The following is a 26,250-nucleotide window of genomic DNA, read 5'->3' on the forward strand; positions in this document are numbered from 1 at the left end:
CCTTCAATTTTGAAAATAAATCATATCATCATAATGACTATGTCTTATGCTGGGCACAGTAATAATAAACTATAGCTGTTGCAGTGGTTTCCTGCAGTTTGTATGAGAAGAATGTAAAAATAACATGGGTGGCAAATATTCTGAACCTGTCAAAGCTGGAAGTAATCACAGGAATCTATCTGCAAAAAATACAGGTAATAATGGGTGCAATAATGGACAAATGATTTCAGAACCTTTGAAATATAATGTTTAAAGATTCTGGCAAGCTTTCCTGACTGACACCATGTGCTAATTGCTGGAATTTAATGTAATTACCATTCTGAAGAACTGCATTTTGGAATACTAGATTATAACCATATTATCACAATTTGCTGTCGTTGTTGAAGGGTGGCTTGGTGGTGCAGTGATTTCCATTGCTGCCTCACATTGCTGGGGCCCTGGGTTCAATTCTGGACCTGCCGTGCTTATCTGCATGGAGTTTGTATGTTCTCCCTGTGTTCACATGGGTTCCTTCTGGGTGTTCTGGTTTCCTTACACAGTCCAAAGATCTACTGGTAGGTTAATTGGCCCTGGTTTGAGTGTGTGTATGGTTGTGTCTTTGTGTGCCCTGTCTTGGGCTGTCACTGGCTCCCCTGCAACAAAGTGGTTGGAAAATGGATAGATGGAAGGATGTAGTTTTTGTTTTTTAATAACACTGTTCTCTGAAGGGTATGCAGACTTGCATCTTTCACTGTATAGTTTCAAGATTCCTGTGTTTCCAGTGATTAAGTACCATCATTCTTCAATACACACATTTAAAGTCCTGTTTGAAATGACCCATGTCTGGATTAATTCCAATTGCATATAAAATCTCCTGTCCTCACTGGTATTTTTCCTTTAGTTTTTCCTTTAGTTTGAAGTCACTTTGAAACAAAGTCACCATCATATATCTGTGAAGACCAACAGTTTACTTGTATTGTTTAATGGGATTTATGTTTTCTCTCTTGAGAGTATACTGTAGGTTCAGTGCTGTTATTCACTTACCTAGAATAATTACCTTACCTTCTGCATTATTTAATCAATCATTGTGTCAAAAGAAAGTTTAATTAGTCAAATGCAATAAATGTGAATTCGCACTTAGGGCCAGCATCATCTAAAAAGTTCAAAACAGTAATTTGTTGAGGATGGGAAGGAATGCTGCTCCATTGATTGCAGTTAACACTTCATAACATGTTTTAAAATATTCCTAAACAATATTTCATCAACTTACTTTTCAGAAGGTGCTGGAACAGCCGTTAAAATTAAAGTAGTACACATTACCAGAGAAATTTCAGATAAAACGATTTTGGCAGAAAGAGAGAAAATCAGGAAAAAATAAACTGCAAAGGGAGACTACAGAGGAGCTCATAGGAGACAGTTCTTGTTAATAAAAGTGCTAAGATGCCTGCTGTACATAGCTCTGTAGGATTCTGTAACCTGGTTACCATGGAAGGTTAAGACTTTCCTTTGAAAGCAGATCTTCAGCCTTTCATTTCCACAGCTGCTACATGAATCTGAGAAAGGCAGAATGGCGTTTGCTTGGCTATCTCTTTAAACAAGCGATACGGGTCAGTGTCACTTCACTGCAACAGAAGATGACCTCCGATTTCGCTGCAGTGTTCGGGGCGGCCAAGGGATGAAATTAAAAGTTTACCAGAGATGCTGGATCTAGCTTATTACAGAATTATTACAGAATTGACCAGCATGATATACCGTATAATGTCATTTTCTATAGAAAGATCAGAAATTAACCAAAAATAAATTAAGTAGACTTACTACTGAAATCATACAAGACCTCCACGTCCTTCATATCTTTTAATCCAACATTACTTAAAATGAGCAAATATTAATGTAGATTTTAAAAACACAACAACGCAGTGCCTTTGGTTTGATAGTTTGAGAACTACAGAGAGCTGTTGTTTCTGGGCACTGTTTCAGTCAATGAATACCATCAGATTGCCCCTGCAGTGAGAGGCCAGCAGCAAGGTTTCTGTTTCAAACAGCTAGAAGCAGCCTTTTCATTGTTAGATAATTCCTTTTAAGAGTAGGATGAGCCATTTTCTGTTTATATCTGCAATTTTCCACCACAAAACATGGAATCGTTATAAACCTAAAAGCCCAGTAGAATATAATTCTTCCTTCTGCTTTTGACTGTATCCCACATTTGAAATCAAGGTCAATTAAAAAAGTCCCCAATTGTTTTCTATAGATGTTCAGAGAATTTATCTGATACAAAGTGACATAGTCGATCCAAATGCGTTTTCATTGTTTGTCTTCAGGCTATTTCTGTCTGTCTCTGATGATTGGCCTGTGAGAATGCATGAGCTGAAATCACAAGGCTTGTTTGGCGCATTAAAAATTTCTGGGCAGCTGATGGTCCATGGGGACACTCACAGGACTTGAGGTCATGTCTTTGATCTGCCCTTAATCTTACCAGACGTTTCTGATTTTGGTTTGGTGTTCCCACTTGATAAAATACCGTGCGTCTAAAACAAGTGAATATACTTTTTATATTTGAACATCTGTCTGTAGATTGTATCTATATTTGGTGCATAGAAATAAGTCTGCACACTATGTACAGTAACTGGAAAAATAATTGCTTTGGTGTTTTTAACTACTGTATCTTTTCCAGCACCCAGCATAGATGGAATGTTAGTCTACTTTAAAAAAATATGATGTTAATATGTGTCAAAACTAAGTAACCTTGATGTAGAAATATTATATACTGTACATAACATTATACTGTATAGTCCACAGGTTCCTAGAAAAATCTAATTTATACCATGTTTAAGGAAGAATTGTGAAAAAGATAAATCCACCATATTTAAGAGCATTTTAAAATAGTGAGTAATGGCAGTGAGCAATTTATTTTTCTGCTCATCAGTCATAATTGGTTTCAATGTGATGTAAATTCAGTGTTGTTCTATACTAAATATAAATGATAACTTCTTCAAAATAATCACATTTATAAACTGTTCAGAATAAGAGGTCTTCAATTTATTCTTCTAACGACCGGCTATTTTTCGTTTGATTCAACATCCTCCCCCCTAGTCTGTGGTTGTTAATCATCTTGGTCACACTGCTCCTCCAGACCTGAGGTTGTGGACCATAAACACAATCTTCAGAAACATTCAGTTGTCTGCCGTATTTCTCACATGAGATGGTACCAAGTGGAGGTGTGATCACCTTGCAAATCCCAGGGCAATTTTGTGTGACAAACTAAGTGAAGCTTACTCACATCCAGAAGCATTCAACAAGAAGTGTATCATAGTTGGCTAATGGCATAGTCTAGGCTCAAATTAGTGATATCAAGGCTTTAGTATTGAATCTGTCCTCCAGATGATCCAGATGATCACCTTTATTGATGAGACCATTTGAAAGGCTCATCAGTTAAATTAAGCACAGGAACTTATGAATGGTTACAAACAAGAGCACATCATTCAGCCCACCTTGAACATTTCATTATTAGTAGTTAAATGATCCAAGGATTTCATCTAGACAATTTTTGAACTAAATCAGGGTTTCAGCTAAGTTCTTCAAAAGAAATTACAGTAATGTACAGTAGCACCAAGTAACTACAGTAAGATAATTATGTAAGATAGTTATATGGAAAAGTTAGTTGATTACCGTACTGATTACAGCAGTAATTGTGTTACCCTTGTGAATCCTGTCTTATTTGTGTTTCATTTTGGCAGTACTTTCTAATATAATACAACTGTAAAAGATATTTCACATTTATTCAGATTCATTTTTGTAAGACCATTGCTCTATACTGTACATTCAGAATCTGGTTTTGCCAGATTTCAAGCTCTTTAAAGTTTTTTAACATACTGTAAAATATCAGTGCTGAGTTTTAAATTACTGTTTTTTAAAATGTTGCAATCACCATGACTTCAAACTATTTATTGTTAACCCCCCCCCCGTTGTAATTAGTAACCTAAATGTTCCTCAGATTACTGCAGAACAAGTAAGGATCCTGTAATCACGGCACTTGAAGTCACTGGAGACATTTAATTAATTCACTGGCTTGTTAGGTTTTAAAATAAAGCATTCTGTTGAACTCATTGCTGCATGGGAAACCTTGGTTACATGAATTGACAACAAATTAAAAGAATGTATTTGCGTGCAGTCCCATAACCAGTGCAGGCCTTAAAGGAGAGAGGAATAAGAAGCCATTGTCTTCATAAAGTAATACGACTGGATGTTTTGGCCAGAACAGGAGCCCAGGCCATAGCAGTATCAACATCATGTTCAAACTGTTTGTGCCACCTATTACTGGTTAAAAGAGTGAAAACTGTTTTACCACTTCTAATAAGCAAGTCCATCGTCTACCCCTGTGTATTGTAAGAGTTATTAATAAATAGTTTTATTAATAAACTATCCATTTGTTTCTTTCAATGAATTAATTTTATGGGCTGCACCTTTGAGCTGAATGAGTCTGTGAAAACTAAGCCACTCGAACCATTGTAAAATATCTGGTTTCCTTTTGTTAATGAAATGTTCCTACACAGGAATGTTATCTGGCCTCAGATTCTTGTCACATATACTGTATCGTCATGAATCACACTGCGACGCCTGTTTACTGAAGGTATGAAACAAAATCACATAATTCAAAGGCATACAAAATCATCTCTACCTCGTTTGTAAATATTCAACATTGACAGAGGGAATGGCAAGTAAGAAAAACAATAATTCAAATATCAGAAAAGGCAAAACAGTGTAAATAAACACTGGTTTTAGTTTACTAGTCAGACAGTCAGACAGGTAATAGGTTTTCATTTTACTGTTTAAATATTTTATTTTTGTTTGTTTTGATCCTTGATATGCTTTTCCCTCTGTGCTCTTGTCATATTTTCCTTGCTTCTTGCAACAATTTGCTCTTCTTTTTATGGTAATCCACAAACAAAATCTCAGAGCCAGGACCAAAATTGACACACCAGCTCCCTGCACCAGATCTGCGAGTGTGTAATGGTCAATTATATTAAAATATATTAAGCCCAAAAAAATCTTCAGAGGGGTATCTTACTTTTTCACCACACTATATTTCTGACTGACTACAACCCAACATGTTACATTAAAGTGTTATGACAAAGTTAAGCCTTAAGCCTTAACAGTTATCAATGAGAGGAGGGAATTGAGCCCCTCCAGCTCAATTGATCAGAAGATCTCATTCAACTGTTTTATAACAGAAATCAGGTATGGAAATATGAATCTGGTATGAAATAGAATCCCAAACTTGTGACTAGAAACAAAATTCAAATATTCCATGAAGCGACTTCTTAGATCAAGTGGGGCTTCAATTATCTAATTGGAATGAAAACCAAAAGGTGTGTGGATCACCAAGACCACTGCTTTAGATCAAACATTCTTAAAATATGCCAGTGAATGTTCGGTGCTCTGAAAACTGTTGGTATGGCAAATGGTTGCATGCAAACCGATTTTGAGCACTGCTCAAAAACAAGATGGAAAAGCATGTTTCACATAAAAGTGACTGTAAGTGACTGTCCAGGTGATAAATAGGTATTACAGGCCTTGCCATTTCTGTAATACTTCTTTTATTGACTTCCAAAGAACTGAAGGTCACTGAAGAGAGATTGTACTCTTATTTCCATATAGGAAAAGACCACGGTTCAGAGAGGAAGGACAACATTCTTTTATAAAATACTACTCATTAGGCTTTTAATCAAAAGCAGTTTTTGAGCGAGTATGAAATAACTGAAGAGCCATCTGTGGTGCAAGTAGCAGACTAAAAAATCTAGTTTTAGTAATAAACCACATACAGTACAGTGTAGTGAAGCTGTACTATTTAAACATAAACTAAGTGGAAAAATAACATTCCAAATGGAGATCTGATATGTACAGTATCTATCCTTCCCTGCTTATAGCTATAGTATAGGTCTAGGGCCCATTAAAAATCTTGCTGTATATACTGTATGTTACACCTCTTAATAACCTTACCTGCAAAACAGTATGGACCTATTGACTGAACAAGCATGTAAAAGGTTGCCTGACATACTGTATGTTATTCCTCTCCTCAGCAAAAACAAAAATTCTGTAGCACTGGATGACAAGGATCTCAGTCACTGCCAGTGCTGGCCAGGAGAAATACTGTAATTGTTGTACTGTATGCTAAAATTACTGAATGCAAACATACTACGTACTGTATAATGTCAATTATGCCATTGTTAATGTGGGCACATTCACAGATTTACAATAGATGGTATAAGCAAATGCATCCACCATGCTAATCAAATAATCAGTGAGGTATGTCAGGAGGTTCTGCCCCACCTGTTTCTTCATGCTTATCTAATTTGTTCTTAGAATGCAGGCAGAGAAGCTTTCTTCCAGTCTAAGATGACCCTAAGAAAAATGAGTCCTCAACTCATTCTACCATTCAAGCACTAGGAACACTGTTATACTGCAAGAAATTACATCTTAATGTGGGGTTTAATTAAAGCTGGATTGTATATTTTAACACAACACCATTTAATGTATTAAGGTAGCTATATCGTATTTGGCAGTTTTGCATTAGCAGTGCAATTACAGATAATCGTGCTTAATTTGGATTAGGGAATCAGATTTTTTAGATGCAACCTCACCTTTTTGTGTCAAGAAAAGATCTGCACAGATGAATGGTTTATTCATTCCAGCACAACACCTTCTGTTTGCTTTGCTTTCCCCATATGATACCACAATTTGTGCACATAAAATCATATATGATTTATTGGGATTAATTATATTGACAAAGCTGTGCATTGCAAAATAATTTAATTCTTTACACAAGCTTCCAAGAAACAAGAAAATTATTTACTGGGTACTCAAACAGCCTGTTTGTTTCATAGCACTGAAATGATATTGTTTTAGCTTTGCCATACATAAGCTCTGTTGGCATATTGTTTCAGCTTGGTAAATAGTTATATTTTTTGTACTATGCAAGGAAAATTGTGCCCCCAGATGGTTTCGATGTTATGTTCTGCAATGTGTAGTAGGGTAATGTTTGACATAATTGAACTAAACTTATTAGAAAAGTATATTACACAAGTGCTTAAAAATAATCTGTCATTCAGACCTTGGCATATCAAGGTTTACTCTCTTAAGAAGCAGTCACCATTAAATGAATGTGTATCAGTTACTTTCAATAACGATAAGTGATAATTGAATTGTGCAGGCAGAACTGAATGTTGCACAAGTTGGCCTTGTCAAAGTCTCATTCTTAATTCCATGTGGCAGGACTGGGCTGGAGCCTTATGTAGGCCATTGTAAGGTCATATGCAATGTGTAACTCTGTATATTTATACATCTCAAATTAAGCATGTTTTACTCTGCCTTGTATGAATTGACAAAACACTTGGAGCTCAATCCTTTACTCTGTACTACTCTGTGGCTGAATATAAAATAAATACATTTTGACAGGTACAAGTTACATAGTGTATCATTTGTTTTTAAATGTTACTTAAGCAAATTGGTCATGTAGCTCTCATAATTCAGTGTCGAGTTTACTTATGGATTTTGAACCGAAGCGTATACAGTTTAACTTAAGCGTGCTTTGACATTGTAATAAAAAATACAATCTTACTCATGTCTATATGATTCTTTAACAAATCTCTAGAATGTGTTCATAATTGTACATCTTTTAAAGTAAGCATTCTTCAAAAAGAACATACAATATGAAGGGGAGATGTAGTTAAAACTGCACATTATTAAACTAGATGTGAAGATATGTGGGGTGTAGTCACAATCTGCATACATTTCTATGGATATTTTTCCATTTAAAACAGGAATAGGTAGCCTACAAGAGTGAGTAAGCAATGAAATAGCAAACACACTGCTGCTGTGTCAGGGAAAGTGTTTGTTATAAAGAACCTTCCCAAACAAGACAAGCCTGAAGAGTATAAGTTAAGACAGAATGTGAAAGAGGTTCAGCAATAGTAAAAGCAAGAGGGAAAAGTCCAAGTGAAGTACTGAATAGTTGTGAGTTGTGAATTGTTGATTTGAGAAGAGGGAACGCTTGGAGTTGGGAGAATGATACAAGCTGTGAAACAGGTCGTCCTGTTATTGATTACACTTCAACCCCCGTTTCCTGGATATGATGTGAGAAGTGCAAGAAATCCATTCACCACTCTGTGGAGTGCATTTTAAGGGCCATTTGAATTGTTGTGGCAGCTATGATGAGTTTGGTCGTGACTGGCAATACTATTCCAACCCTTTGGACCCTGGCTTGTTCTGGGAAGTACATGTGGCAGGGCTGAAGTACCACACAACCTTTCCTGGAGTGGTTGAGCTGGTGCCAGAAGTCTCCAACCCAGGCTCGGAAGCCTAACATGAGAGAACAGTTGCTTGCTGACACCAAGGAAATGTGCGATGAGTAAATTTCTTGTGTTCATGTGAGATGGGGTGGAGCCTAGATGGGAAGAGAACCAAATGGGAGAGTACCAGAGATAAAGCCAGTTCCAGATGCACAGCCGTGCTTACATAATGAGGAAGTCACAGTTCCACAGCCCCACATGTACCTTCAGTGACCAAACAACCCAGGTCCAACCACTGATTTTCAGTGTATGGCACTTGCAGGAGCAGCTGGAACATGAGCATGGTGCTTTCTGCAGTCAGAAAATGCACCTCTTTGAGACTCCTTTCCCTGGAATACTAATCAGAGACCCAGCAAGGTGCAAACGCTGAGAAAACTGTGCCAAGAGTGCACCAAATTGACTCGCAAAGGAAGGACCTGGAGTCCAAGGTGGCCATCTGAGAAACACAGATCAACTGGCAGCAGTCCAACTCAGCCTGAAAGCAAAAACTTACTTCAAATGATTGGGGAAAAAAGAGTGAATTGTAAAAGTCTCAGGGCAGTGACAACAGTCTTCAGATAGGCCATGTACTATAGGTTACGGTTATCCTCTGCATGTTCAGCGAAGAGGTGGAAATGAAGGATGAGGGAATCTAGAGAAAGACTCTGCATTCCCAGGTACTTGCGGAGAAAAGACAGAGGGAGGGAAAGGGAAAACAGTGGAAAAGTTATCCAAATACAAGAAGGAATTCTGCAACGAAACATACAGAACCATGGTGTTTTGTTGAAACTATGGGAGGTCGTTGAGGCACCGATACCTGCTGAAAGAAAGTGCCAAACGAAGACACAGTGCCACAGGTCCTCTCAGACTGCAAAGCGTATTGTAGAACAGCAACTGATGCAGTGGCAGAGGAGGATGAGTGAGGCTCTTCAGAAGGTTTTATAAATCCCCTTTGATACAGAGCAGAATCATTCAGGAATAATTCTGTAATTCAAGACGAAAGCACGGAATTCTCTCAGCCAGTCCACCAGAGGAACACTGAACTAACTGATTCTGTTTGAGGAGGTAGAATTGAATAGTCTCAGATCAGTTTATAGACAGAGTATAAGCAGTGCAGAAGCCTTCTTTTTCAACTGAAGGCACTTTGGAGGACTTAAGGAGAAGGAGGAACCAAGACAGCTAAAGACTGGGTTTTGAGCCAAGATAGTGGCTTCTTCCCAGAGCCTTCCTTACCTTGCTACATCCCAGTAGTACTGTTTATAATGAGGAATAAAGATTAGAAATTCAACAAATGAGTTTCAGTATTAGAACATATAGCAATCGTTGTATTTTAAATGCCTCTTGGTATATGATACATTTTGTAAGAATGAGTAGTTTAGTTGGTGTGGAGATCCAACTGATTCAAACAGTCCAAATAGCTCTGCAGGCCTGTATAGGTTTACCTGGCATATAATGTGCTGTAAAATTGTGTCTCATTTTTACATCGAAACTGCGTGTAGATGTTTTCTAGATAAAGAGTTCTGCCAATAATGAAATTATTAAAGAGTATGAGTAAGAAACCCCTGGGCTATTATTATACCAAAAATAGGTGTACTGTATGCTTTAGCAGGTCACTTCATCCCTTGAATGTGTTTCAGTAATGTTCCATAGCTCATTCTTGTCATTCATTTTAAGGCAAAACCTTAACAATAATTAATATTTATGAAGTTGTCTTATAATGATGAATATTACGTTGATTTTTAGCTGCATTTTAGAGGGCTGTTAGGTCAGACTGAGGGAAATTTGTATATGTTGTGTACTTGAATTAAAGAAAATATCAAGAAAAAAATGAATGGAATTTAATGTTTTTGTTATTCTCTCTCTCTCCGTAATATCGACTCAATGGGAGCGATCATCTTACTGTATGAGGAGTGGATGTCACATTGACTTTGTAATTAATTTATTGAAAAGCACTCATGTGATTGAACATGATAAGAGGCTCGACTTGGCACAAGTTTCTGAGATGTTCAGAATCTAGGTCATTGCAGCTAGCAGTGATATGGAAAACTTTGCTTCAAATTGCCAAACTGATACGTTGTTTATCTTACAAGAGGCATGTTCTAATTTTTGATTGAAAAAAACATTTAGTTACAATTTAACCAGGCTACATTAATCTCAGTGGTGTCCTATTTGAGTTCATTTTGACTTTTGTCTGTGATGAGTTGATGAATTTTAATGTGTTTTTTCCCAGATGTCCCATATTAAAATAATTGATTCTTGTTTGTGAATATTAGGTTATTAATACACCCTATTTTAAAATGTTTCTTTTTGCATATTGGAATATTTTTTTACAGATGTATTACTGTTTAAATACTGTATTAATGCATGAATGACAGTAGCTCTGTCATAATATTTACTCCATAAGAGGTCAAAATTAGATGGGTGTCTAGTGTTAAAGCTCCTGTGGTCAAAAGGGGAAGATGTACTGTAACAGTGTGGCCTGATCATCCAGATTCAATTTGTAAACCACAGATACACTGTAATTTTTGGATGCTGTATCCAGCAAAGCTTTAGCTCATGAATGTATCATAATACATCATGTAACAATTTTCAGTAGAATGTATAATGAACCTTTTGTAGGGAATGACTGTCTTGAAAACATATTTTTCCCTTCAAAAATTAAGCCCTTACAAGGAGGTCATCTTACATCCTCAGCTTTAGCTAGTTTTTGCTGTGTACTAGACCATCTTGCTACTGTATTATTTTCTACTCTAAGTAAGAACATACAGTAGTTGTTCAACTGAATGAAATAAAGTCACTCCTTTTATTGCATCAATACCCAGATTACAAACTTGCTATTGGAAACAATATTTTCTGACTGACATTTCTTGCATTTAAAGCACTTTATAGCGATTCACATTTCAAAGACTCCCAGAGTTCCTTACATACAGAAGGGGATTTCATCCAACGCTGAAGTGCAGCACCCACCTGGTTGATGCACAGCAGCCATTCTGCATCAGCAACCCCTCTCCACAGCAGATCAAGCAGAGAAGTTAAAAGCGACTCAATAAATTGAATTCATTTTAGATTCTGTACAATCCCAGAGTGGAATTCAGCCAGGACACCAAGGATAAATCCCCTACTCTTCTGAAAATGATCTTAAATGACTTAAATTTATGGTTTCTTCCAAAGGACCACACCTCCTACAGCACAATGGTACTGTATAATTGGTTTAGAAGTTTTGATGGCGAGGAAAGAGTCCGTTAACATGTCCTTTATTCCAATGCTGACCAGGTCACGTTTTTTGTATCTTCTGAGTTTTGCCGATATCAGGACAGAGGGAGGGAATGTAGGTGCCACTGTTTTAAAAGTCCTGGACATTAGAAGAGAATAGTTTGTTCATCTGGATCTTTCCACAAAGGTTAAGGTTTCAGCATGTCGACTTTTACTGTGTGTATTCTATGTATTTTGGGAAAGGGAGCATGAATTTGTTCATTGTTTTAATGGATGAAATGAATATACCCTTACCATTTGATTTAAATAATGGATTTTGCATATTATTATATTATATTATATTATATTATATTATATTATATTATATTATATTATATTATATTATATTATATTATATTATACATGTTAAAATATTCAATGAGATTTTGCATATTAAAATGAGAATTACAATCAACATACAGTATACATTTTACAAGGACACTCAGTTTTTGCACTTAATTCACGTAAATCTAGGAACATAAGGTGTCTAAGCACATGGACAGGGTCCTCCACTTATCACTTGAGCCCTACGATCAAAGTGATTCTCCTTGAATAACTTGAATTATTGGCAGCAAATTAAGTTGTTAGTTAAGACATTAAGACGTAAAAAACGCATGCATCAAAATAATTCTTAAAGGGTTACAGTGCCTCTGACTCAATTAAGCAAATTGAACCTTTTCATTATAATTAATGGAGCTGTGTGGAAAAATAGTGACGGTTTTGATTCTTCTGTCACCAAGGTTTAAAGGTTTAAAAATCTCAATCAAGTCACCCTTAAACTGTTGCCTTTTAAAGGATAATAATATGTAATAATAATAATTATAATAATAATTGCTTACACTTATATAGAGCTTTTCTGGACACTCCACTCAAAGCTCTTTACAGGTAATGGGGGACTCCCCTCCACTACCAATGTGCAGCCCCACCTGGATGATGCAACGGCAGCCATAGTGTGCCAGAATGCTCACCACACATCAGCTATCAGTGGGGAGGAGAGCAGAGTAATGAAGCCAATTCATAGATGGGGATTATTAGGAGGCCATAATTGGTAAGGACCAATGGGAAAGTTGGCCAGGATGCTGGGGTTACACCCCTACTCTTTTAGAGAAACGCCCTGGGATTTTAAATGACCACAGAGAGTACAGTACTTCTTGCAATCATTCATTATAATTTGTACTTATGGTATCCCCACATGTAAAATTAAGTGTAGTTTCCCTGTTTTGAACCTCTTCTGTGACATTTGCAGTATGTTCTTTTTAGACTAAGATTGTTCAGCACCAAATGCACTTTTCATGCACAAATTTTGTCATATCTGGTCACTGAGGTACAGCTCAGAAAGCTCCCCAGCTTTTACACATAAATCCAAAAAATATAATTGATCAGAATACTCTTCCTTTTTTCTGTACATTGTGAGACATTTTAAAACACTAAAATGTGTTACGCTCAAAATTTAATTCAAATTTCTCAACAATATTTCTGAAAAGGCCCAGTCTTTTTATTTTCTATGACAGATCAGCATACCAGATTTGCCAAAACTATGTTGTGTGTTTTTGGGCAAGCTGTGAGTATTTCATTCTTTTCTATTTCAAATCTGCCAGACGGTGATTGAGGCCAATTTGGCTATTTGAATGAAAAAAGGAGCAGACTATAGTATTTGTAAGGATTTAAGCCAATTTAATCATAGCCATCTTTCTTATTCTTCTTAAAATAGTATATATGTTTTGGATTTTTTATTCATATTTCCTATTATTTACTTTCTTTCTTCTGAAAATATGAATGTCCGATACTCCATTCGTACCACTTTTTATTTAAACAGCCGAAACGTATGTTTCATACAGCATATGATTTGAAAAGACCAAAACAATTGTAATTATCTAGTGCTGAATTCAGAGGTTTTAACATTTTCAGAAAAGTTTTAAAATTTTATAGAAAATGGAATTCTGCTTTCTTAATTAGAAGATTATTTTCTCGGAGTTTCTCTCTTATGGTGCAGTGTATTTAGCTATAACTTTATCAAGTCAAATAACAATGTGATCCTTTTACCCCGAATTAAAACTTTTGAACTCCAAAAGCAACTTTCACAAAACATTATGTGAATTTATGTCCATATTACGATATTAATATTAATATGTAATGGAAGTATAGTATTTTGGAGTGACAGTCAAAAACCAAACGTTTCTTGCTTGACTTTATATTGTTGGGTGCTTTTGCCAGTTCTTTTCTAGGTGATCCAGAGCTCCTGTACGTTTCACTCTAAAGGGAAATTAGAGGCTTTCTTCACACTGATTGATAAATAGCACCACCTAGAGGAGATTTTGGGGAAACCGGTCTGGTTTGGGGAATATAATAGTCTTGCTGTAGTCTAGCCAAGTGCTTAGTTCTCATTGCCAAGTAAGAGCATTCAACCTTGCTGACCTCCTTAATCCAATTACACTGGCTTGGTCGAACCCATTTCTAATATTCTATAGAGTCAATAGGTCAAGGTTATTTATCCTACAGGTTTTATTTTTGATAGTCTTGTGAAGTTGGTTATCCACACACCTAAGAGTACGTGTTGAGACAAAGCACAGCTCTACAGTTAATCTACTTTACAATCATGTCTTTGTCCTTGATTAACATTTTATGCATCACTCCCTTTCTTTCAGTGCTTTACAATATTTCCACTGTTCCTTGGTTTGCTGATTCCCCAAACCTACTATGTGATTATCCATGCATTTAAACACATTCACAAGGCTTTTTATATTCCCCTACAATGATCAACCTTGACATCACTCGCTTTAACTTTGATTTCTGTGTGGCGCTCCATGTTTGTTTCATCTAGAACCACGGTAGTCTTATTAAACTGCTGATTTCCTATGGCTACGTTCAGGTTAAGTTTGGACAGTCACATGATCTAGTCAGTTACTCTTTGCAAAATGTCAATGTGCCCCTTCCTTGCCTTTTTAATTCACAACAATTCAAGACCACAGTAGGCCATTTAAATATAAGAAATCATTCTTGATTTAAATCACAAGTGCTTACTGGGAAATGGAACTGCAATGTGCAGTAACTGTGATGATCATAATAAATCCTCTGTCATGCACACTTGTTCGTTCATGGTTCATGAAACATTGTTGCTGTTAGTTTAGAGGAGTAAGTCCTTTTGAATATTTATTTTTAGCACATTCATGACATGGCTAAATAATGAAGACTTTATTTGTATGTTTTCTTGTAAAGATTGTTGATGATTCACATAAAATGTTGTGGTTAAAATGAATTTTTCAATGCTGAGCATTATTGGCTATTAATCTGGATTATAATTTTATACAGTATACAGTATTATTCTGAAACAAGAAAAGAGTTTTAATTGTCATGCCACACCTGGCTCAAATAATCTAACCATCTTCTGGGTAATACTTAACACAGCAAAGATTGTTAGTTTAAAAAATATAGTGCTCTCTCTACCTGGAAAAAGTGGAATATCTTGATGTGCTTATTTTTAACATGTTTAAATGTTACATTTTGTGGGGGTGTTCCCCCATTAGCTCCAATTCTTTAAATTTAAGTTCTGGGTTATGTGCCTTTCATTTAATTATTGAAATCATACATAAAACTCACCAAAAAGTTGTGTTAACATTCTATCTAAAATATTTTGGTATTATTTAATTTGTTTATGTGATTGATTATTTTCAGGAATTGTATTCTAAATATAATATATAACAGTAAATAACCATATTTGGTATTATTTAATTCCCTTTAAAATATTTTTTTTACCTAAAATCTTTACCCTTTAGGTGCCACTTAACAAACACCCTTTAAGGAATATATACAATATTCATTTTTGAGACACCTGTCATAATAATGCTTCACAAGGACAATTTTGACAACATTTCCAAGCGTAAGCAGTGGTTATCTTAGTAATAATTATTTATAAATGTGAAAGAAAAATGATCTAATCTTTTTAAATATTTAGTAAGATTTGAAAATTAAAAAATGAATCCAGAAATTGTTAACATTGTATGAGCATTCTGTATCACGTCAATGCTTTAAATTCCTCTTTGCAATTCTTATAAAATTTTTTCCGGGTTCTTCTACAGTGCTTCAAGTTGTAGCATGGTATTTTGTTTCAGTACAGTTTCTTGTGCTTTTATCCTACAGCTGTCGCATTTTCAATCAGGATACATTGAGGGGAAGTTCACAGCCAGGGACACATTAGTAACTTCCATGGGACAGCAGTTGGAGAATGTGAGACAGAGTGGCTATCCAATGGTTTGGAATAATTATGTTTTGCATAGCTGTCCCTTGGCTTAGTTTGCACATTCACCTCTTTAGGTGTTTGTGAAAGGAAACACTGTAAGCCAGCTGATGAATTAATGCGAGCTTTAAATTGAGGAATGAATTCGCCAGAGGCAGAAAATAAATCACCTTTTTTTCTGACAATGGCCTGCTTAACTGTCCATAAACTAGGGGAGGTAGTGTTGGGGAATTAGTATTCCACACAGATACGTTTGAGATTACAGTGCGATTTCTATTTACTTCTCTAGAAAGGAAGCAGTCTCACATGAACAGCTCTGTCAGGAAATTTAATAGAATAAATAACAAAGGGAGTGTTTAGTGTGTGGGTTGCACCAAGGGCTTTTAATTATATGAATTTTGTCCTGATAAATTTGGGGAGAAAGGGAAGAAGAATTATCTTCAATACAAAGTGACAATTTCATGAAGAAGTAAAAAGATTGTTGAGTTTTTAATTAACTTTGAAGCTCATTGAGATGTTTAGAGGATGCTGTTTTTACATTGCAGTACATTTTACATTGGAAATTGCTGTTGTATAAGTGACTAGAGCACACCTTTTGTTTTGTAAATGCTGATCTTATAGAACTGGTGCCTTCACAGCTGGAAGACATACAGCATCTCAAATTTTAGACACATCAAGTTCATTTCTTTTTAAAATAATTGATTTGTTCAGTTAAATATCCCTATCAACAGTCTTGTTTGTCATTGCCAACAAGCAATGCAATGTTACTGAATATAAAAGAACTGTAAAACTACAGAATACATTAAGAGTGAGCCTTTATGTACATTTTGTCTTTGAAAACAATGTTATAGGAGTGTCTTTTTCACTTGCTGATATTTTCTCTGTTTGATTTGCAAAGTTACACTCTCGGCATCTCAGTTTTGAATGACATACACATAGTATGATGACATGCATGATAAGCAGTACAGTACCAAGAGCCTTCAGGACTGTTTTGCCTCTTTTCATCATCTCTAGCATTCGCTGCAGACAATAGAAGCTCGCATGGATACAATACTTCAGATTGAAACATTTGCATTTTACAAATAATGGAAAAGTACATTTCAGAATGTGTAAAGTTGAAGTAACACTCCATAGAACGGAAAAAATGAGACGTACCTGTATATAATGACATGAATGTGTGGAAGCCCTTTTATTTTAAAGTTACAGTATATGTACTGGAAGACTGTACAAAAAGATTGATTTTGTGTGGTGCAGTGTGACACTGAAGGCTTTTGTGCTGTAGAAGAAAAAATATTTTGTTTAAAGAAATACAAAAGAATCAAATTAAAGAACAAAACAAGAGCTCTGTGATAATGTTTCAGACATATTGATACTGTATATCAGATACTGTATATACTGTAAATCTAGACTGTAACTCAGAAAAAAGGAAGGAGGAAAAGACCTGGACTCAAGAATTTATCTTCCTCAAATAGCCTCAGCTGTTAACAAGACTGTGCTCATCTATATGGAGCCTGAGGCATCTGAGTCATGGTTCACTGATAACCTATACAATGAGAATTAGGCATTTGGTTGCATTGTAATGCCAATCAATCAGTCAATCAGATAGCTCTAGGGAGACAGCACTGCAGCTAATTACCCAAATAAGAGCGGCTCGCCAAATAACTCTTTTTTTTCCCCATAGTTGTGCTGTGTGTCATAAGCATCTCTGACCCGGGATCTTTTGTCATCCTTTTGCAGATCATCCTGGTCAGCTCTTCCATCAATGAGCGGGATCAGATGCTGTTCATAAGCACAGATGAAGGAGCCAGCTTTCAGCGACAGCCTCTCTCCTTCACCGTCGAGACTCTCCTTTTCCATCCGAAAGAAGAGGACAAAGTGCTTGCCTACAGCAAAGAGAAAAGGGTAATCTCTCATCCAGCTGAACAGTTCACGAACATCACTCCCTGTGATTTACCGCAGGGCTGTGTGTGACTTTCACAGGTTATTGTTTCCAGGTCGTGACTAATTTGATGCTTCCGGGACTAGTTGTGGGAGGCAAGTGGTGCAGCTGCCTCCCAACGCTGGGTCCCTGGGTTCGATTCCAGATTGGGGTGCTATCTGCATAGAGCATGTTTATTCCCCCTGTGTTCACCTGGGTTCCCTTTGTGTGCCCTGGTTTGCTCCCACAGTCCAAAAACATACTGGTAGATTAATTGGCTACTGGAAAAATTGGGCCCTGTGAATGTGTCTGTGTGTGCCCTGTGATGGACTGGCATCTTTCCAGGGTATATCCTGCTTTGCGCCCATTGTTTGCTGGGATAGGCTCCGGCTCCCCTGTGACCCTCAGTTGGAGGAAGAGGTCAGAAAACGGTTGGATATACTGTATGGGCCAGTTGCCTATTCAACCTGCTACATTTTAGTTCTTCAGAAGAGGAGCTATGTATCTTCTTGGATGTTGAATAGCCCTACCTTAAGATTGGACAGATTTACCACAAGAAAAAAGAAAGAGAGGTTCCTTGAAATCATCCCAGTCATTTAAAAAAAAGTGGAAATTATTTTTAGGAGCCACTGTAAATAACACACAAAGTAATGCTATTAATATATGAAGTATGAGTTGATAATTCGTTGATTATGAAATAAGCAGCTAAAAACTACTTTGTGGAAATACTTTGTTAAGCACGCATTAATAATACAGTAGTGATTTATTAGGGAGAGGAATTTGAATTACAGAGCTATAAAACTGTTTTGAATCAATGGCACATAACCAAGCCTAAAATCTAACAGCTGGTTTATTAGCTAGATGTTATGTGTTTAGTTATTACTTTATACAGATTATGTGCCCATTGTCAGAATGAGTAATCACACCATAGTTATATATCAATAACTGCCTATTAGTGTTTTTTTCTTTGAACTGTTCTGGTACAAATAAACTCCAGTCTTAGCTGGTAGTAAATATTTTGTAGCTATTATTTGAAAAGATGTCTATTATACAAGCTATTGAAGTTAATGTTTAACAAATGGACAACTAATTAATCTCTTAGCTCAATCAAATTGTGGTCAGTAAATCTACCTTCTACTCTATTATTGTTGGTTGGCGGTCTTGTTCATGCACCAGATGCAATTTCTAGTACAGTGTGTGGTACACTATCTGCTTAATGATTCATGAAGCAGGTTGAAGATATAGGTGCACAAGTAATTAATTAAATCAAGGATTAGGAAAGACGGTAATAAAGGAGGGGCAGTGCTATAATCCACTGACCTGGAAAGGTGAATTTTGGAGTCAGATGTAAAATAATTTTCCCCTCTAAAGCTTGTTCCAAATGACGAGAATATTCCTAAAAAATCAATAGCTTTTCATTACTGAGAAATCAATATTGCATAAATGAAAAATGCTTAAGACAAAAAGGGATAATTGAAAATGGCCAAACGTGTTGAACCAGAAAATCCCATAATGTCTGATTTTGTCTGTTAGATGCACAAAAAAACAATGTCTTGTATTTTCATGTGTGGTGAAAATTGTAAGCAGTCTCTTTGCTTTGGAAATCTAATAAGTGTGGCTAATATTTTTTAAACAAAATCTTTCCCATTTTTTAAATAAATTCCTGTGTTATTTTAAAGAACTTTGCCTGAGGAAAGGAGACTATACGGTGTCATAGCAGTGCTGCTGTCCCACAGTGTTTGACTCCGGAGTTCCCATTTGGACAGGGCACCTTCTTTGTGGCATTTGCTTCAGGACTTTTGGTTTCCTCTCTTCTCCCAAAGCTATTTATGCTTTCTAAGACAATTGCTTTCTCTGGTTTTCCCCCATATATGCGTAAGTGCCCTGTCATTGTAGTCTCATTGAGAGTTTGGTCCCAGCCTGCACTCTATTCCATTCGGAGGGCACAACTGGAAACTACTTGCAAGTGCATTTAAAAGTGAGGAAAGGAGGCACTTCTTTTCCCAAAGGGTTGTGGGAGAATGAAACAAGGTTTCTTTCATGAAACAACTTGATGAGTTCCTTGGGTCAGTTAACTACTACTAACTGAACAGCTGAGATGGACCATATGACTTCCTCTCATTTGCAGCCTTTCTTCAGCTTTTGACAGTACTGTACAGATGCAGCCATTCAAAATGGGTGAGGTATTTCGCGGCATACCCCGGTGGGCGTGTCGCGGTATCACGCGGTATCACGCAGTGTCACGTGGTGTCACGTGGTTAATCGCGCGTCATTTGACGCTCTGCCGGAAACTATCCGGCGTCGCCTTGTAAAACCGCCAGGGGGAGCTTAACCTCTCATGTAAAGCATTTGAGCCTTTAATTTTGAACTGTGTATTACAGCATGTTAATCATCAGTCATTAAAATGTTGGTATATTTTATGAAAGCAAGATTGCTCAGTTGGACAAAAGTACACAACCTACCTTTATCAGACATATTTATGCATCAAAGCCTTTACTGAAGATATTACTAATAGTATTAATAATGGATGACTTTGGACAAGCTGTATACTCAAAGTATAATTTCTTTAGCACATTTGTACAAGCACTTGGAATCTGTCCAAGCCATACTTTGTCAGGCATTTTGTTTTACTTCAACGGGCATAAAAACTTCCTTGCTTTTAACAGGGCGTTTCATAATTTCTAACTACGAAAATTATTTAAAATGCGACACTTATCATTCAACTAGAGCTTAAAATATCACAAGGATCCTCAAGAGCACAGCAAAGAGTGTATTAAAAGACACTTGTATTTATCAACGCTTTCTTTTCCGTATACTAGATTTTATGGAACCACTTCAGAGGGGTGTCAGCCAGTCAGATTCCAGGAATCGGCACTTTAAAGGAAAAATACACACACAGCATCGAAGTATTTAACTAGCATGTGAAATAGCGTGTGAAAAAGTGGTAGTTTTAAGCTTTTATGCTAACTGTAACTGTTACTGTAACTGTATTCTAGCCTGTATTGCAACAGAACATTGGACAATGCAACGTAAATTGCAAAAATGCACTTGGAATCTGTCCAAGCCCTCCTACAAAAATTATTTAAACTGCGACACTGATCATTCATCTCTAAATAAACTTTATTTTATATAGTGTTTTAAGCGAATAGGTAATTAGATTGCCCATAAACCTAATCGCTTTTTCTACATAAACACAGCGTGATTGCTCTCTGAAAATGCTTTTCCTTTATATTTACAGTAGGCTCAGATTTCAACTATAGATCGTATTATTATAAACTTTCTTGGAAAAATGTATTTTATGTAAACCATGTTTGCTATTAATTCATTTAGGGCTAAAATACGTTCATTGTCTTCCAATCGAGTCGAGTTGACATTGGAAGCTTGCCACACCCGGACTGTTTAACCAACGCATTAGCACGTCAAAGCCCATTGAGGGTATTGAGCCAGTATTGGCTTTAGTATTCCCCCCCTCTCCCCTCAGTTCAATTCAATTCAAGGTGTTTTATTTGCATGACAGATGGGTACAAGTAGTGTTGGGTATGTATATTGTAACGCTTACTGCCGACAGTATTGTATTTCATTGCACTTTGAAAACCAAGTAATAACTTAACTATACAGTACGTGCAAACGTTTCGTATGTTGCTGTCGTGAATGCCTGTGTACCCATAAGTATCTTATTTGCCTTGAGTCCTGTCTATCTCTGTCCCCCCCCCCCCTCTCTCCCTCAATTCAATTCAATTCAAGGTGTTTTATTTGCATGACAGATGGGTACAATTCTTGTTGGGAATGTATACTTTGATATTTACACCCGGCGCGGCACCGAGGGAGCGTCTGCATTTATAACTTAGTTTTTAAAATTAGTCAAGCAATATGAAGCATCTCCTTTTACTTTTAAGTCCCTTAAATACATTGAGCACAGCTTTCTCACCATCCTTACACAAAGCAGAAACTTTCCGATGACTCACAGTACAAGTGGAAAGATTACAGATTTTAATCGTCTTTAATTTTGTCTTTAATTTTGCCTGTGGAGTGTATCTTATTAAGCTCTAAATTGCATTTTGAGCGCGGTTTTTGACTTTTTTTTAATTGCATTTTGGGCGCGGAAAGCACATACAAGGGTTAATGAACTGCGCCAAGAAATTTAAAATAGTATTCTTTAGGTGTGAGGGTAGGAGTGGACCGCAGCAGGCATAATCATTAAACCAGGAAAACAAAGAACAGGACAGGTGAGATGTGTATCCAGAAAGCGAGTGATCAGAAAAAGGAAATGGAAAATGCAGAAAAAGGAAACGCTTTACAGGATAAAAACAATAACAACAGTAGTGGCTGGGCAAACGATTTTTTTTATCGAAATACAAAATGAGATACTGTATAACGATGTGCATGAACAAAGGTATACTGCAATTTTCCTTAGATACGCGATTAATGCTTCGTAGGAGGAGGCGCTCTTTTCCTCTAGTCTAACAGTCTGTCCACAAACAAAACATTCCTGTTAGACAAGAGGAATTGAAAAAAAAACAGTTTTGTCAATGAAAACCGGTGTGTGTGTCTCTCTCTGCTGGATGTCCCTCTCACAAACTGCTGAATGAATAAAATAATTTTATTGAAAACACGTTTGCGATTGTCTGGTATTTAATTTGGTCCCTTTTAACTGTTTTTCGATCTACTGTATTGCTTTGAGATGCCACTTTTAAAGGCGATATATAAAATAAAGTTTTTTATTATTGTTATAGAGAAACATGATCAGATTTTCCCTGGTTCAGAAAAAAGATCTAAAGTGCTACACATAACTTTCTTAATTCGATGTATTTAAAGCAGTGAACTACTGTAGGTGTCACATAACATTCAGAAATATAATCACGTATTTGACAAATAAAAACGATTACAGTCTAATCCTTCCACGTTTGATCCCAAAATCCCAAGAAATATAAATCTTGACGGGTAGAAAGCTATGCTGAAAGTTTATTAAGATACTTAGAAGACAAAGATACTGTATCAATTTATGTTGCATTAGCCTGATTATGATTAAAAAACACACATAATTAAACACGCGTTTGCGATTTAAATCAGAACACGATTTAAATCAATATAAATGTTTATATTGTAACACATACTGTCCAGCCTCCATTTCTCTATAAAAATTTTCTCTGTTGCACACACACACACACACAATAGAAGCAGGAACCGCTGCCAGAAGGGAAGAAGGTGACTATTCATTGTTATCAAAAATGACTTAGAATCGATCATGTTGCGATATTTTGAAATATAAAAGTCAATTGATTGTCCATAATATCGCTATTCTATTTTTTCGAAGAAATGTTTGTTAAAAGAAAAGTGCAGCACCAGCTGGATTCATACACACAACCTGTGCGTTGTTAGTCACGCACCTAGACCAGTAGGCTACAGGGGAACTCACATGAACGGGGAGGCGAAACAGCCTTACACAGCCCTGTCGCAGTACACGAATATAATCATACCATTAATAAATTCTTTAGATATGCGATTCCATATTATATTCCCTTTTAATCAAATTCTAAAAGTATGCTTGTTGACTCCGGTATCACGTTAGTTAAAGACTTCGAAGCTTAAAATGTTTAGGGAGAAATGGAATACTGGTGTGTATTTTTTTCTTTAAAGTACCAAGACCAGCTATATACTGTATGTTTATGTTCCAAAATTAATATTGTTTATGGCCTTCACACACGTTACAGTATGCTCCTATTCTTTTTATGCTCAGCTACTAAGATTTCCCTTCAGTGGTAAAATTCAATATCTACAACGGGCACAGTAAAGACGTTTACAGTAAGTCTTTCTACGACAGACCAACGGACCACGAGTGCCCCTGTCGGTCAACCAATCACGTACCGGGTCATATTGCGTCATGATACACGATACCGCAGCCAATTACCTGCGGTACATGTCTGTACCGCGCACTTTGAATGGCTGCATCTGTATGTTCTGGGCTTCCGTGCTACCAAACCACAGGTTCTAGTTTGCCGGAACCCTTACTGGGAATAATCAGTTTTTTCCATTATTGAAGATTCAATTGTCCAAATTTAAGACAGAAATGATGGAACTAAGGAAATATATTAACAATGTCTGCTTTCATTGATTAAATCCACAATCCTTTGAAAGCTCTTAGAGGAGCATGGTGGCTCACAGCTCTTGGGTCCTTCATTCGATTCCCAGCTGGAGTGCCTTCTTTGAGGAGTAGATTTTCACCTTGTTTGTGTGGGGTTTTTTTCTGGATGCTCTGCTTTCCTCCCTCCTATGAAGACTGCCGGAAAGGCTAAGTGCAGTCTCTAATTCTTTTATGATTTTGTGTGCCCTGTAACAGACTGGTGTCCCATTAAGGTTCTGGTTACTCCCTGTGTCTCCTGGATTAGTTTCTGACTCTGTGTGACCTTCTTCGGGATGAAGTGGCTAAGAATAGTGGATGAATGTCCAGTATAAAACCCCTTAGTTTCCTTGAATTGGTTACAAGAGGATTGGCAATTGCTTTGTTTCCCATGTTCCCTGTTGCCTTGTCATGTTTGCTGGCTGATTTCTCTTTTATACAGCTGTTTGCTTTTCATCCTAAAATCGCAAGGACTTCAAAACCATCTTACATTAAATATACTGTAGCTACATTTTTGGTTTTAATAGCTGCTATTTTATTTCCTACTCCAGCTCTATGTTTCTACGGACCTGGGAAGGAAATGGACTTTGCTGCAAGAAAGAGTAACAAAGGATCGTTTTTTCTGGTGAGTTTGCTGTTTGTGTGATACAGTATACAGTAGAGTCCTTTTAGAGTAGTTGTTCGTGGAATGACAGTTATTCTACATGATAAACTGAGTGGATCAGTATTGTGTGTTCTTATGAAAAGCAGATTTACATCTGAAAGTTTAAGGGTTTTGAATTAAAAAAAGCATTAATGTACTTATAAGTAATGTACAGTATAATAATATACTAATGTAATAGAAGCCTGATAGCATGATATCTAAAAGAGAAATACCTTCAGGAGATGCTTGGCTGTCGGAGGAAACTATAGGTTAAAAGGTGTGCGAATCTTTCCATTTTAAAAATGAATTAAAGTTTTTCAAAGTTAGGTTGGAGTGGATATGACGTTTTATTCTCTGACCATTCTAGTATCTATTATACCCACATTGACTTAAATTATTTTAAAATAATTCTTAATTTTCTAATTTCATTTTCACTGAATAAGCATCACTTCTTACTTAATACTACAATTATCCCATAATTCTCTTAACTCTAAGTTACCAGGTACTTTTGCTGCAGAGGTGCATACTGAAGGCAATTGTACAAGAGATAAAGGGAAAATTAGATACAGTACATGATGACATTTTCAAAAAAATCATTAGGTTTATATAGCTCTATGTGCATCACTTTCCAGTGCCCTCCAAAAGTTTTGGGAGAGCAAAACCAAAATTTATTTTTGCTTTACAGTCAAGAAAGGGTAGCCATGCATGTCCAGACCATAAATTTACCTCCACTATGGTAAGGAATTTGCTCAGAAGACAGAAGGTGAGATTGAAGCATTATACAACAAAGATCGTTGGAAAGATGAGATTAAGATAAACCTTTTTCAAAGCGAGGGGAAGATTAAAGTGTGAAGACAAAAAGGGGCTTCTTATGTTCCAAAGAACACTACCTCATCTCAGGACGAAATGTCATGCTTTGGACATGCATAGTTACTGTATCTGTATTACACACTGTATAACTATAATCCATGCGAAAGTAGCTAAAGCACATCTGTCTTTAATAAACATGGCAATAATTCTGCTCTTCAAGTTAACCCTTGGATCCTACTGAAGACGATGGTTAATAATAAAAGTGCAGACTGTATATTAATATAGGCATATTTTGTAATATTAAAAAAGTTTACAATTGATATACAGTACTGTATCATTAATTAAATGGGTATTGCAGTGTCTTAATTTGAATTTGTTGATATACATTAGAGAGAAACACACAGGCCTTTTTTTCTTTTAAATGTCTGTCATACTGTATTATAGAGCCAAGCTAGACTACAACTTGCAGTATAACCATTTGTTATGGACACTCTTTTCAGTCTTCAGAGCTTCATATGCTTTAAAATGCATAAAGCAACTTGCTTTCAACTGTATTGCTTTCAACTGTAATGCAGCTGTTATTTGAAATTTTTTTCCTAGAAATTCTTCCAGACTTTAAAAGAGGAATCTAGAACATAACTGAAGCAGAACATAACTGTGGGTTTCGGAACAGTATATTTCAGAACAGGTGTTTAGAGACTCATAATGTGGTGTAGTCTTTTTGGCATGGCACATAACTTTTATAGGCTTAATTAGGTAAACTAGTTAATTCATTAAAACAATTTAATTCATTGGTAGAACAAAGTTGGTAATTTTTGCAGTTTAGCTATTTTGTCACTCATTACACTGACCACCAAAATAAAAAATACCATACCTTTTGCAAAGAACTAAACCGTTTTATTTTTGATGTATACAGTATGTGCCAGGCACATACAGCAGTTTAAATTAGAAATGTCCAGAAATATGCTTTAG

At 36.3% G+C, this 26,250-nt stretch overlaps 1 protein-coding gene across 2 annotated transcripts in view; it reads left to right on the plus strand.

Moving 5' to 3' along the window:
* sorcs2 (sortilin-related VPS10 domain containing receptor 2) overlaps positions 1-26,250 on the plus strand; it is a 368,175-nt gene that overhangs the window by 278,175 nt on the left and 63,750 nt on the right. For both annotated transcript variants that reach the window (XM_088629251.1, XM_088629260.1), the window contains exons 4-5: positions 17,527-17,691; positions 24,377-24,450. In XM_088629251.1, coding sequence (XP_088485377.1) covers positions 17,527-17,691; positions 24,377-24,450 — 239 coding nt within the window. The remainder of the gene's footprint in view (positions 1-17,526; positions 17,692-24,376; positions 24,451-26,250) is intronic.

The sequence above is a fragment of the Lepisosteus platostomus genome, chromosome 1, assembly GCF_059453375.1.
Source record: "Lepisosteus platostomus isolate fLepPlt1 chromosome 1, fLepPlt1.hap1, whole genome shotgun sequence".
NCBI lineage: Eukaryota > Metazoa > Chordata > Actinopteri > Semionotiformes > Lepisosteidae > Lepisosteus > Lepisosteus platostomus.